This window comes from Myotis myotis, unplaced genomic scaffold (assembly GCF_014108235.1).
Source record: "Myotis myotis isolate mMyoMyo1 unplaced genomic scaffold, mMyoMyo1.p scaffold_m19_p_9, whole genome shotgun sequence".
NCBI lineage: Eukaryota > Metazoa > Chordata > Mammalia > Chiroptera > Vespertilionidae > Myotis > Myotis myotis.
Window position 1 is genome coordinate 75,909,432 of NW_023416401.1, and position 15,260 is coordinate 75,924,691.

Sequence of the window (15,260 nt, forward strand, 5' to 3'; positions counted from 1 at the left end):
TTTAAAGATTTTTTAAAATTTTATTTTAGAGAGAGAAAGAGAGAGAGAGAGAGAGAGAGAGAGAAACATCCATGTGAGAGCAAAACATCAATCGGCTGCCTCTTGCACACCCCCTACCAGATTGAGCCGGCAACCCAGACATGTGCCCTGATGGGGAATTAAACTAGCAACCTTTTGGTACATGGGACGATGCCCAACCAACTGAACCACACTGGCCAGGACAAGATTTCCACCTTTTTATGACTTGATATTTCATTGTACATATATGCCACATTTTCTTTATCCATTCATCCATGTGTTGGCTATTATGAATAATGCTGCAATGAACAGGGGAGTGCATATATCTTTTCATGTTAGTATTTTAATATTGTTTGGATAACTAGAATTGCTAGATCATATAGTAGTTCTATTTTTAGTTTTTTAGTAACCTCCATACTGTTTTCCATAGTGGCTGCACTAATTTACATTTCTACCAACAATGCATAAGGGTTCCCTTTTCTCCACATCCTTTTTTATAGTAGCCATTCTAACAAGTGTGAGTTGATATCTCATTATAGTTTTGATTTGCATTTCCTGATGATTAGAGACGTTCAGCATCAGTGGATGCTTTTGAGATGAAAATCCCAGTCAGGATATAAGGGAAGGTGCTAGGAATAGTGCCTGGCCACCAAGTGGAAGATGGAGTGGAAGCAAGAATGGTGACCATCCATTTATAGATATCCCTGTGGAGATCAGAACATGTCCTTAGGAAACCATGTCTAAGGTTGAAGATGAGAACTACTCAAGCCAAGATGAGGGTTTCATAAGAGTTGAAACTTGACAACTGAGATTCCTAACCTGGGATTTTGGTCCATAGTTCCCTGAAACTTGAAGTCAAACTTTATATGTGCAAGTTGGGCATTTTTCTGGAAGGAAAGTCTATAGTAAGAGAGGCTAACTGTTGGTGTGGCTTTGTTTTGTTGGGTCCATGTTGTGTAATAGATATCTGAATCATTACCCAATATTTTAAAATGGGGAACTTGCAAATAAAGATAAAAATGTGGGGCTTCTCTTAAAATAACTCACCAGATCTGGCCACCTGGGACCCACATTCCCAAGAGGCGGCTACGTTCTTTTGGTAGGGTGTGAAATCCAGGCAGCCACAGTCCATACCATTTTGTGACCTCCCTGATGAATGCCAAATGTCAATCCTTGTTTATCATTGCCCTTGCACTGTCTTTCCTCACTGATTTATTTTTTTCACTTGCCCCGACTCTCTGGTTTTTGTGTTTGTAACCTCTAATCTGAACTTTTAATAGATTTCAAAAGGGTGTCTAATTTCGAAACAGAGACTGAAACTAAGATCCCTTCCAGCTTAAACTCTTCCCTCACAATCCAGCATTGAGACAGACCCTTAGTAGGAGCAGAACACTGCCCTGACCAGGCCAAGGAGCCCAGAATCTCTTCCCCCTAAGGAATGTAGATATACTCTGTGTCCATGAGAGTGCTTACCAATAAGCAGGCTTATCTTTTGATGGCTACAAAGCTCTAAAAGGTCTGCAGAAATTACTGAAATTCCTTCATCTAGTCTCCACACGAGTCCTGTTTGTAATAAAAATAGTTCATTATCTGCTCAGATGAGAATGCCATCAATGAAACCAATGCAATCTTTGGGAGATCCTTTCGTTATGCCCTTGAGAACCTGGCTTTTGAGTGTAGACAAATCAGAAAGAGAACACAACTTTTGCTGAGACCTCCTTTCTGAAGCCAGAGACAACAACACTATGATTTCTATTTTTATTTTTTTAAGTCTTAGGTAGGTCTTTGTATTTGTAAAGATTGGGCAAGTCACTTAGAGCCTATTTCTGAATAAAGACCCACAGATGCATGGATGCATACCCTCATAACCTCACACCCAGAGACATGGCATGCAGATCTGAAGGGGTCCTTAGAAGGAACCGAACTGCTGTGCTGAGAACCAGCAGACAAGGGAAGGTGCATGAAACGTGAGAGCCGAAGGGATAAAGGAAAGTTCCATCTTGGACTAGGTGCTTTGTCTGCCAAAGAACAAGTAGACAACACATAGAATGTGGGCTTTACGTACCTTAGAATGGAATCAACACAATGCTTAAAACACCACCCAGTTGCACAGTTGCACCTATACAATAAGATGCCCCTTGCTAGCTGGCAGCCAATGCTGCAACCCCAGTTTGCACCTCGGTAGAGGAATTCAGTCCAGAGCTAGAAGGAGAGAAAATGATTGCTCAGAGCCCAGAAATCCAGTGGAAGTCTTTCCTGATGACTCAGTGTTTGAAAACACAGAGTTAGTCTGAGGTACACTTGTGTTTGAGGTGCAGCAATGCTCCAAGTCAGTTAATGTATCTTCTCTGTAAAATGGGGATAATCATGGAACCTTACCTCCTCACACAGATTAAATGAGATAACGCATGAGAAGTGCCTTGCCCAGTGCCTTAGGAAGCCTGGAGAAGCACTAACTGCTCTCTGGCTGGGTTTCCTGGTCACCAACTTTGAGAATCTAATTTAAGTACAGGTACAGATGCTCTTGGACCCTTGATGGGGTTATGTCCCGATAAACCCATAGTAAGTTGAAAATAAGGTATGTCGAAAATGCATTTACTACACCTAACCTACTGAAGATCATAGCTTAGCCTCGCCTACCTTAAACATGCTCAGAACACTTACATTAGCCCACAGTTGGGCAAAATCATCAAACACAATGAATACACTGTAGAGCATCAGTTGTTTACTCTTGTGATAGCATGCTGCCCAGAAGCTGCGTCTAGCTGCTGCTGCCCAGCATCACCAGAGTATCCTACCTCATATCGCTAGTCTGGGAAAAGATAAAAATTCAAGTGTGGTGTCTACTGAATGCGTATCACTTTTGCACCATCATATAAAGTCAAAAAATCGTAAGTCGAACCATCATAAGTTGGGCCATTTGTAGTTCATTTGGGAGGGCATTCAGGTCACACAAGTAGGAGAGTGAGGAAGCAAGACAGAGAAGGGATGACTGTGATACGAGCAGGTTACTACTACAGGCAATCGCGGCCTGGTCCCTCAGGCCATCTGGGAGATGGTGTGGAACAAGTCTCAGAATTTTATCCACAGGTGCTTGCAGTGGGGACTGTGAGCCCTGAGGAGATGTGGGCAGGCAGGGGTGGCATCTGCTGAAACTGCCTTTGTTCTTCTTCTGATTGTGATCTGCAGAGGAAAGAGCATGGTTTTGGAGCCACCCAGACCTCAGCTTACATCCCAACACTGCCTTTTCTTAGGTAGGTGACCTTCTTTCCCCCCATAGGCCTCCGTTTCCTCATCTCTCAAAATAGGAACAATTCCCTGGTGCTGCCAAGTTAATTTTGAGGATTACGTGTGATGATGGCCATAAAGAGGCAGGCACGTAGTAGGTGCCCAGCAAACATAAACCCCCTTTGGTTCTGTTTTTCCACTTGCCTGCAATCCTTATTCTGTTCCTAGTCTCAAGGTAAGCCTCAGCTGGGGCTGGACATGCTCTCCAGCTGAGCAGGGACATATTGACATCCAAACTAGTATTTGCCCCTGAGGTGACTTTTGAGTGACAGGTTGTCCTACCACAATGATCTCTCTAGCTATGAATTATCATGTTGTTTCCTCTTTAGCTTAGAACTTCATGAGTCTGTGGCTCTCATTAGAATTACAGTAGGAGGCATACATGGCTTGCTTGAAGCAGGCTAAGCCAGGAGCAAAATCTCAGCAGGAAAAATGTCTGACTCCTGCAGCTCACTCAGTAGCTGAGGGCTGGGGTGTGGGCAGATCTGGGGGCTTCTGTCGAGTTAGATGGTAGGGAAGAGGGCTGCCAGAAAAAGTGCAGGATGACCAGTTCAACTGCATTTCAAGTAAACAATGAATAACTTTTTAAAGTATAAGTACATCTTGTTAAGTACCTGGATATACTAAAAAGTTATTTATTGTTTATCTGAAATTCAAATTCAACTGGGCATCTTGTATTTTTATTTCCTAAATCTGCCCATGTTAGTCTAGAACAGTGGTTCTCAACCTTCTGGCCCCTTAAATACAGTTCCTCATGTTGTGACCCAACCATAAAATTATTTTCGTTGCTACTTCATAACTGTAATGTTGCTACTGTTATGAATCATAATGTAAATATCTGATATGCAGGATGGTCTTAGGCGACCCCTGTGAAAGGGTCGTTCGCCCACCAAAGGGGTCGTGACCCACAGGTTGAGAACCACTGGTCTAGGGGAACAAACCCTCGTTCGTGTCAGACCTGCAGTCAACGAGGTGCAAAGAAGCGCTACCCGCCTCTAGATTGCATCCCTAGGGGCCTTATCCAGGGCTTGTAAACCCCCCATTAGTCATTTTTCCCCTTAAGACATTGATAACTACAGTGGAGACAGTCACAAATTCACTTGCGTTACACTTAGATGTGCAAAGAAAACACACTTGTTTATTCTTAGACAATGGAGTACAGGGAAACGTAGGTAAGTCAGCAAAGTGTTAGGTCTCTGGCTAGTTTCCCTGTGACCAGGATTCAGATGTACGTGGCCCAGTTAGGGAGAGAGGAGAGGAGGAGGGCCGGGGAAGAAGCTGAGCAAGGCTTGTGCCGGCTGGGATCAGCTTCCCCCTGACCCCACAATAGCTCTGGAGTAGGATTGTGCCAGAGAGTTGGTCCCACCTAGAGACAAGGGGACCAGTTTTTGTATTTCAATATCAGTGGTCATGGCTGCCCTCAGACAGGGCCTGGGCCTCCTAACCTCCCAGGTGTCTCCAGGTGTGGCTGTTTCCATTGCCAATGGAAGCCAATACTCCCGGGAGAGCCATCACTGTGTTAATGAGCACCTTTAGCAGCTGGGAATGGGTGCACCAGCTGGTCCAAGGAAACTGGGCATGTCACCAATAACACCTACTATGCTCTCTCTCTCTCTGTGGTTTCACACCATATCCTTTCAGTGTGAGTAATCAGCTACCCAGGCCACTTTAAAGAGTCTCTTTTGGGAAATATGTCTCCTTATTGATCACTCTGTCCCTCCCTACCCTCCCTAAGGTGTTATGTAGCTGTTGATGTGGGGAGAAGTATCTATGCATCTTTATGGCAGTGGGGGGACAAGGCTTTAAACACTTGTGGTGTCAACAAAATGATGGCCTGATCTTTGTGGCAATGTGCCTGCTCTGGTCTGCAGGGATAACCAGCCCGTTGGTCTTGTAGGGATATTTTGGCACCCACTGCTAAAGTCATTTGCCCTGATGATAAGGGACCTCTCCATTCATGGGACCTCTCCCTTCTGACTCCAGGCTTCTGCTGACCCCTCAGCCCTCAAAGCATCTTCTGCCCAGTGCACAGGCTCATCTATCCAGCCATTGTTCCTGGCTACGTACCACTGCCCAAAACACTTTGGAAGTGGTCTGTTCGTGTCATCTGGTAAGCCCAGTGAAGTATTCCATGGTACAGCAATGTTCCAGACCTTGCCCTCTGGAATCTGATGTGTCTGCCCACATTGGGACTTTTGTTCCAGAGAGGGAAGGTTGAGACCCCTCCCCCTATTACTTATTTCCCAAGCATCATCATCTCTCTTGTGGATACTGGGGCAAGCTTTCAAGGGCAGAAGAGGTAAGCACTCCCTTCCTCTTTCTTCCTTTTGGGGAAACTCCTTCTGCTTCCCAAGATGGCATTGCTTTTACCTCCTCTCTGAGGCTATAATGGCAGAGAAAGGAGGAGTCAAAAAGCTCACCAATAAGGGAGTGTAAATCAAGATGTTTAAAAATATATGTTATGGTAAACCCATAGCAGAAAGGTGGAAGCAACTCTAATGTGCGTCAATTGATGAATGATGATAAATGTGAAAAAATGCTGGGGATGGGTTATATAACAATGTAAATATCCTCAACACTACTGAACTGCACACTTAAAAATGGCTAAGATGGCAAATGCAAATGCCTTGTCTATGGAGGGTAATTAATGCATGCACCCACCCCCTAGATAACTTATTTCTCATTTTGTTTTAATTTTTTAAATATTTTTAAGTCTCACCAAAGGGCAAGTTTTTATTGATTTCTAGAGAGACAGGAAGGGGGGGAGGAGAGAGAGAGAAACATCAATGTGAGAGAGAAAAATTGATCGGTGCCTCCCATATGTGTCCCAACCAGTGATCGAACCTCCAGCCTAGGTATGTGCCCTGACCAGGAATCCAAACCACAACCTTTTGGTGTGCTGGACAACACTCCAACCAACAGAACCACCCTGCTAGAGTGATGATATTTTTAGATCAGCCCTTGATCCTTTGCAGAGAATGGGTGCAGAAGGAGAGGAAATATCTTCATGAAGGAAAGATGCAATCAGAAACAGCCTCAGCTAGAACTACTATCCAGGCAAAGGATATCCAGCATAGGTAGGATTTTAGGGAAAGGGGACACTTTTATCCAGGGGAAGAAGATTGGGAGGCTTAGAGGCATGGATGAGAAAGGTAGAGTGCAGACAAGCTGGGGAGACAAGTGACTTCTTCAGGGGATCCTTGTAGTTGTCTTGGCTGCAGGCACAGTGATCTTAGCACAGGTCAGTAATACCTTACTCAAAACCATTGGATCCAGATGTTTTGGGGGAATTTAAATTTTTTAATTTTCGAAAGGCAAAATGGTGCACATTCTCTATATTGCAGAACATTCCCAGTGGAGTCTGGCTCAGCACCCTGTAAACAAACCTATTAATATTCCTGTGACAAATGTATAAATATTCACACTAAGTGGGATAATAAAGACTATAAATAGCCTCATGTCAGTTCAGGCCAGGTTTTGCTGCCAAATAGTTTTTAAAAAAATATTCTGGTTTCCAGAACCTTTTGAATTAAAAAATGGCAGAATAGAAATTGTGGACCGGTATGAATTTTATACCATCTAAAGACTATAAATTAGCCACAACAAAAAAAGCACAAAATGTTAGAAGGGACCAGAACAATGGGTTGCAGCACATCCAGCATTTTACGTTTATAAATATGAAACAAAAGTGACTTGCCCAAGGTCACACTGCTGGGCATGGGCGGAGCTAAGATCAGGGTCAGGTCTCCTACCCCCAGCCCAGCATGCCCAGAAGAAATCTAGCAGTGACCTTCAGACCCAGATTGCCCTTGAGTGGAGTCTAGAATCCATGAAGTCAACCCTCCTTCTCCTTTCTAGTTCTCTGAAGAGGTAACCTCTTGTCTTAGGAATGCCCCCTTATCTCTGGATGCCCAGTTCAATTGCATTTCAGATAAACAGTGAATAACAGCCTTAAAGGGTCATGTGTAAGACAGCCACCAAAGATCTTATTTGTCATTATATACTTGGATCTAAGGGCAAGGAAGGCAAATATTACCTTTATTTTTGAATGATGAACATTATGGTCACTGAAAAATGATTTTTCCATCCCTGATGCCTAAGCCTTGGGACTAATTTTGTCACAGGTCTCGCGACAGAATGAAGATGCACAAAGTAGGCAAACTTGTTGAATGAGTAAGTGCATGAAACTGGGGTGTTTTAATTAGAATTCTTTGTTTCAAAGAGCACAATCCCCACTTAAATGGAATTAAACAAGAGTCAGAAATACTGCCTAACATAATTGAAAAGTTCAGGGGTATATGCCTTCAGGCATGGATAAATCCAGGCCTGCAAATGATTATTTGGGAATCTGTCTCCTTCCCTCTGATTTGCTTTCCTACGTGTTGCTTCCTTCTCAGGCAGGCTCTCAGGCACAGGTAATAGCAAAGATGGTCACCAGCAGTTCTGCACTCACATCCTACCAGCTCAGCATTCCTTCCAGAGAAAGACAGCCTTTGTACCAGTAATTCTAACAGAACTCCAAGACTTGGCCAAGGCTGCGTAGTGTACCATTTCTGAACCAATCATTATACAGTAGCCAAAGTGATACTCTAGTTCAGTGGTCGGCAAACTGCGGCTCGGCAAACTGTGGCTCTTGAGCCACATGCGGCTCTTTGGCATCTTGAGTGTGGCTCTTCCACAAAATACCGACTCTTCCACAAAATACCGACTTCTGCACATGGGCCACGAAGTTTCAATCGCACTGTACGTGCATGCCCGCGCATGGTATTTTGTGGAAGAGCCACACTCGGGGCCAAAGAGCCACACGTGGCTTGCAAGCCACGGTTTGCCGACCATGGCGTCTAGTTTCACTGGCCAGGCCTGAACATTTTTGTCCCCTGGAGTCAAGGTGTTGGGAAGATAGAGAATGAGGTTTGGGGAAAAGTGGTCCCTACAGGGGAGTGGGGGTGATGGTCCCAGAAGTAGAGAGTGTGGCTGCTCAGCAGGGTAGACAATAGACATCTCTTACAGGGTTGAATGCCAAAAGGTCTTTCCATGATATGGAAGGACACAGTAAGCTCATGTTTTAGAAGATAACAGTGTTAGAAGAAACAGAAATCAACTTGATCATATACCCATAGAGAATTGTTTGATAATAGGCTTGAGAAATAATGAATAAATATAATCCCAGTGAATCAGCTCACCTGTAGTGGAACTTACTCTATTCAGACAGTGTATTTATTACCCATTTGACATTCAGTTAACTCATTTGATCTACACAACCATCATGTGGGTGGGTGACATGATCCTCATTTTATAGATGAGGAAATTGAGTCTTTGGTCAGGAATCCTCTCAAGATCTCACAGTCAGATATTTCTACCTTCATTGCTGACTCCATTGCTTGGGCATTTCTTCTACCTATCTGCATTGCTGGTGGCGTCCTCCTCTCAGATCTGCTATTCTCTTTGCTCCATCCTCCTCACATAGGCTATCCATTGGTGGTGGGAAATTCTCATGAGAAAGTCATTCATAGGCGTACCGGGGTGTGGCTTGGCCAACCCCAGGACACTGTGATGAGCATGGGTGCCCTGAAAGTAATTCTGGTTGACTATCCATACTGGAGCTCTATGTCTTGAGGCTATGAGCTTTCATTCAAAAAGGGAGGAAACCTTGCAGGGTCCCCTCAGATACTTAACAGCTTAAAGGGAAAACAGCATCCTCAGAGTCAGACCTCATAGAAATGTCATAGAAACACTACCTCACTTTTTTTTTTATCCTTTCTCTATGAATGACTGGAGAGGGACAAGCCCTGGTCTTCTGAAGGGAGAAGGTGCAGCTTTGAGGGGTGAGGAGGAGGTACTGAGAGTCAAGAGTGGTTTGGCAGACAACATTCCTGATTGGTGAGAAGTGTGTAGTTTCTTCACTCCCTCCTAGTCCAATGCCATCATCTCACCATCCTCTCACTGAAGGCCAAGGGCCTCTGTAGGGACAATCCTGAGCTCATTCTCACCCTCATTCTCTTGCCTTCATTTCGTGCTGCAAGGCTGCAGAGTTTTGAGGACATAGAATTGGATCCTAAGTTTTCCCATAAATCTGCTTGGTTTAGGAACTTTTTATCTTCTCCATATGTTTAGGGCTTTGAACATATAATAAGGCAGCTTTTAATAAAGGGTTGAGTATTTTGAGGACATGTATTTACGTTTTAAAGTAAAGGTAGAAAGAGAAAATGGAAGCATTGAACAGAAGTAATGAGAACTATGAAGGGAGGGAGGTTTTAATTCATGCTAGTTTCTCTATATGGTCATCATGATTAGCTCAGAGCTCCCTAGTAGGTTGAGTAAAAAGAGAAATATGTTTACAAATTCTTTTTATCATAAAGGTAGACATATACCAATTTTGAAAGGTATACTTTTTTATTTGCATTAAATTCCAAAAGATTTATTATGTGTGACATTTTATAGAGCAAAAATAAGGACAGCAATATTCTCAATAATGTTAACACATGTGCAGATAACACACCCCTTGCAACCTACCCCTTGTTATCACCTCAGTAAAGGTTGAGGGCAAAACATGAAGTTTGACTATTAACATCTCAGTTCCTGGGTCAATCCCAACTATGCCAAAATATAAAGCAAGCATGAAAATATGATAATATCTCATTTTCTCAACAAGAAGACCCCTCCAAAATGTTTGGCCATTTGAATAGAAATGTTTAGGGGTATAAATAGTCTACTTATACCATTTTATTTCATGATTTCATTACATACATTTAAAATCACATATAAAATAATATATTAAGAAATATGGCACTTTTTCCATTTATATTTCAGTAAAACAATAGTATGCTCACTATATTCATGTATTGTCCACATCAGTGTCTTCATCATTGTGGTCACTTTTTGAATCATCTTGTAAGGTTTTCCGAGCATAATGACTTCAATTCCAACTAATGGTTGCTGTTGAGAGATGTCATTTTTTTTTTTTAATTTGTGTATAATATCCTCACTGAAAATTGTATCCCAAGCCCCAAATACCCATTTGTGTGGCATTAGATCAGTCCCCTCACTCCCACCCCACGTATCTAACAGGGCATATTTGTGATGCCTCCACATAAAGACCTATTGTGTAGATTTTAAAAATGATCTTTAAACGAAGTCAAACATTTGCAACTAGAAGGTCATTCCTTTGGGAACCATGATTAAATTCCATTGACTCTTTTATTCCTTGTTTAAACAGGTGATTTCTCTAAGCATCTAAAACCAGACTTGATTGAGGTTATTTCCTGCCAATGTGCTCCCTCCACCCTGCTCTCCCAACAGGGCTTTGTGGTTCAAAATAAAGTAACTGAGAGTACACCTTCTAACACAAGAATCTATTACAAGGCTCTTTAAGACATTTGCAGTAGTTTTGCCACATGGTGACCAAGTGCTTAATCCGCCCATAGCACAGCCCACCTGGAAGCCCACCCAGGAAATGCTGAGTGATTTAGAAGGGGGACGCTCCTCTGGGAAACGTGAAGCCAGCGGTGCTTTGCTCAGTACATGATCTTGAGCAGGTCAGTGTAATTCTTGGGTCTCCATTTTCTTATGGGTAAAATGATGGGTTTAGGCTAGATCTGAGAGGTTTGGGGGAGTATAAGGGGGCTGTGGGGATGACTTTGTGTTTGAGGGGAGGAGGAGCCTCTCTGTTGCCATCACTTCATTCCCCAGCCAAGAGTAATTCTGCTTTGATCTATTTTATTCAAAGGGACTCCAGGTAAAATTTCCTTTGAAGTAAAGATCCATATTTTTTTAAAATTAAAAAGAAAAGGGGTGGGTAGGCTGGTATTGAGGTCTGCATGCTCTGGAGTTCTCTGACTTCAAAGCCATCAGGGGTCATAGTTACATCTTCTTATTGATGGTTAATGAGGATAAGATGTGCTTCGGTGATTGGGGGTGAGAGTGGGGGGAGACACTGCCTGTGAGTTGCTGAGCATATGCCATCTGGTGACTCAGATGTTAGAGAGCCCACCAGAAAGTCCCACCGAGCTGGAGTCCCAACATCCTAGAAAGCCTACCCCTAGTTTTATGAGAAAGAAGCAAATGGCAAAGAAGCAGTGGCTTTCAAAACTTTGCAGCATATTGAATCTCCTGGAGAGTTTTTTTAAATCCCAATGTCCGGGCCACATGCTATGCTAATTAAATCAAACCTTGGTAGAGGGACCCAAGCATCTGTAATTTGTAAATCTCCCAATGTGAGTCTAATGTTCTGTCAAGTTTAAGTAACATTGCGGTCCGGCCACCGTGGAAAACAGTATGGAGGTTTCTCAAAAGATTAAATACAGAATTAATTACCTTATGATCCCAAAATCCCACTTTAGGGTATATACCCCAAAGACTTGAAAGCAGGACCTTGAAGAGATATTTGTACACCCATGTTCATAACCACCTTACTCACAATAGCCAAAAGCTGGAAACAACCCAAGTGCCCACTGATGGATGAATGGATAAACAAGATGAGGTGAACTTCCTTAAAAAGGAAGAAAATTCTAACCCATGATTCAACATGATTGACCTTTGAGGCCATTAGGCTGAGTGAAATAAGTCAGTCACCAAAGGACAAATATGAGTTACCTACAGAAGTCAATTCCTAGAGACAGAAAGTAGAATGGTGGTTGCCAGAAGCTGGGGGAGGTGAGAATGGAGAGTCATTTAATGGGGACAGGGGCTCAGTTTTGCAAGATGAAAACAGTTCTGTAGATTGTTGCACAACAATGTAAATATGCTTAACACTACTGAATGTAAGCTGAAAAATAGTTAAGATGGTAAATTTTATGCTATGTGTACAGTAGTCTGCCCTTATCTGCAGGCTTGCTTTCCACAGTTTGTTACCCACAGCTGACCAGGTTCCAAAAATATTAAACAGAAAATTCCAGAAATAAACAATTTATAACTTTTAAATTGTGCACCGTTCTGAGTAGTGTGATGAAATCTTGTGCTATCCTGCTCCATCCCACATGGGATGTGAGTCATCCCTTTGTCCAGTGTCTCCACACTGTCATGCTCCCACCCACCCATTAGTCATTTAAGTAGCCCTCTTGGTTACCAGATTGACCGTTGGTAGGTATTGCAGTGCCTGTGTTCAAATAACCCTTATTTTACTTAATAATGGCCCCAAAGTACCAATGATGCTGAAAATTCAGAGGTGCCAAAAAGAAGTGGTAAAAGCTTCCTTTAGGTGAAAAGGTATGTTCGTGTACGAAAAATATAGTATATCAGTGATTTTCAACCTTTTTCATCTCACGACACACATAAATTCATTCTGCGGCACACCAAAAAATACATATTTTTTGCCAAACTGACAAAAAAAATAGGTACCATTTTGATTCATTCATACTGGATAGCTATTCTGGTGTTGGCTATTGTCATTTTTTAATTTGACAATCTAAGGGAAAATATGTCAGTGCCCATGACTAAATAGTCAGGTATTGCATGATTTAAAATTTCTTGTGGCACACCAGTTGAAAATCGCAATAAAACTAGTATATTCAGTACTATCCACGGTTTCAAGCATCCACTGGGGGTCTTGGAATGTATTCCCCACAAATAAGGGGAAACTACTTTAAGTGTAAAATAATACAATTAAATATAAAGTAACATAAAAAGAGTAAGTGGAATCAGGTAACACCTTGCTACTCAATCTGTGATCTGTGGGCTCTCAGCATTGGCATCTTCTCAGAAACTTGTTAGAAATGCAGCATCTCAGGCCCCACCCCAGGCCTGCTGTATCAAAACCTGCTCTTTGAGATAGATAGAGAGAGAGAGAGAGAGAGAGAGAGAGAGAGAGAGAGAGAAACATTGATGAGAGAGAAATATCATTGATCAGCTACCTCCTGCACCCCCTCACCCCCACCCCCCCACTGGGGATGGAGCCCAAACCTGGCTGGGAATCTGATCAGTGACTTCCTGGTTCACGGGTTGATGTTCAACCACTGAGCCACCCAAGAACTCCAAGGTGGTCTGTGCACACATTAAACTTTGAAAAGCACTAGTTGTGATAGACTGAATATTGGAATAGGGTTAGAAGACATAGTGGACATGGTCTTTAGGTTGTTTACCTACCCAGCATTGCTGGGGTCCAACCCCAGCAGGTCCAGGGGTTCCCAAAGGTGTAGACGGAGACAGCGTTCAGTTGATCAGCAGCCTAGCCAGGATCTCTAGCCAGGATCTCCAGCCAAGTTCTGGTCTGGATTTCCAGCGAAGTTCTGGTGTTTATTGTCTTGTTACATCTGTATTTATACCAGTTGATTTTAATCCTGTCAATTTCTATTGCAAAGGTTAGGGCGTTTCTTATCTCCATTCCAGGGAGTAAAGATTATGTAGCTTAAGCATGATTGTTTGTAGCTAAAGTGATTAACTACCCGCCTGGCACTTAGTTAAGGGGTTTTATCCCCTCCCTAACTTCAGGGAAAAATCCCTACCTGGGGAAACAACCTTTCTCTGAGAGGTGACCTTCGTTAAAACACATAGCACTAAGGGGAGCAAACATATTAAGAACAGTATGCTATATACGCCAGGTCCCTTGAAACATATGCTGTGCAGATGTTTCTTTCCTGCAGTGACTGTGTCAAGCAGCAAGGATGGACCAGCTTCCGGCACAGCATCAACCTCATCTCCTCCTACTTCTTACAGAAGCTTACATTCTCTGAGCAGCCACACGCTTACGAGGCTGACTTCATCCACACCCCATTGAGTTCCACTCCCCTGGACAGTATTACTGGTTTATGGGTAGACGTGTTGCCTGGTTCTGGCCAATGAAACTAAGGGAAGTTCTACAGAAGATGCTCTGGGCACACCAAGAAGAAATGGCCTCTCCTTCCTTTGAAAGTCTCCATGTCTGCATCTTGGGGCCCTGGGGGCAGCTAGGCTGGTCCTTGATAACATAGAGCACTGTCTGACAGAATCCTGGGTCCACCTCACCAGTGGATTTCTGTTTATGTGAGATTAGAAATGTACTTATTGTTTAACTGCTTGAATAAAGGTTTCTCTTATTTGTAGCCAAGGGTTTATCAGCCTTGGCACTATGGACATGGGGGCCGGATAATTCTTTGGGGAAGGGGCTTTTGTGTGCATTATAGAATGTTTGGCCACAACCCTGGCCTCTACCCGTTAGATTCCAACCACACTTTCCCTTCCCTCAGTTGATACAACCAAAAGTGTCCCCAGACACATTGCCAAATGTTGGTGGGGGGGAGGGGGGGGAAGAGGAGGGGGGTACCATAGTTTAGAACTATGGTTCTCAGACAAAGATGTCCTAATTATTGCAAATACCTTTTATTTAGTGGGTCTTTAGCAGGGTAAAATCACTGCCCATCCTCCAGAGTTTTCCAAGGATCAAAGTGAGATCAGGTGTGTGAGAAAAGCAAACAAATGCAAGGTGTTGCTAGTAATTACCTGTCTTTGATGCTGTTGGTAAACTGATAACGATGTTGTAGTTTCCATTTATTCTTATAATAGGCCGAGATGTTTAACTTAACAGATGGCCAAAGTGGATAGCCAATGGAATTTTCCCTCAGCAGAGTGGGGGAGCCCTGCCAGCATGCTCGCACTCTTCCTCCTACTCAGAAATCCCAATCTCTTACGTGCCCTCCCTGAGCTGAGCCAACAATTCTGGTTCATTGGCCACAGGTGATGGGTGTTGCAGAGTTCATCCATTAACACATTTTCATAAATTAAGAGCAATCTTCATATTTAGCTGCAAGAGAGAGAAATTGATGACCTCTGTATATTTGTAGCTCACACATTCGTGTGTTTGAGACCCGCAGAGACAGGGGACCCTGGACAACCTCTCTTGCCTTATGTTTCCTTTCCTAGAATCAGCCAACATGTTGAAACCACTTTCCTTAGGAACCTGCTGACTCCTAAAAATCAGTGCCTTCAGATCCACTGCTGCTTTTCATTTTAAAATTTTTAAAAATTTATTTTTAGAGAGAGAG

The 15,260-nt window shown here is 43.0% G+C and overlaps 1 protein-coding gene across 1 annotated transcript in view; it reads left to right on the forward strand.

The window, feature by feature from the left end:
• BANF2 (BANF family member 2) overlaps positions 1 to 15,260 on the forward strand; it is a 29,721-nt gene that overhangs the window by 5,788 nt on the left and 8,673 nt on the right. Inside the window, 2 exon segments of the mRNA XM_036320968.1 lie at positions 13,957 to 14,083; positions 14,085 to 14,159. Coding sequence (XP_036176861.1) covers positions 13,957 to 14,083; positions 14,085 to 14,159 — 202 coding nt within the window.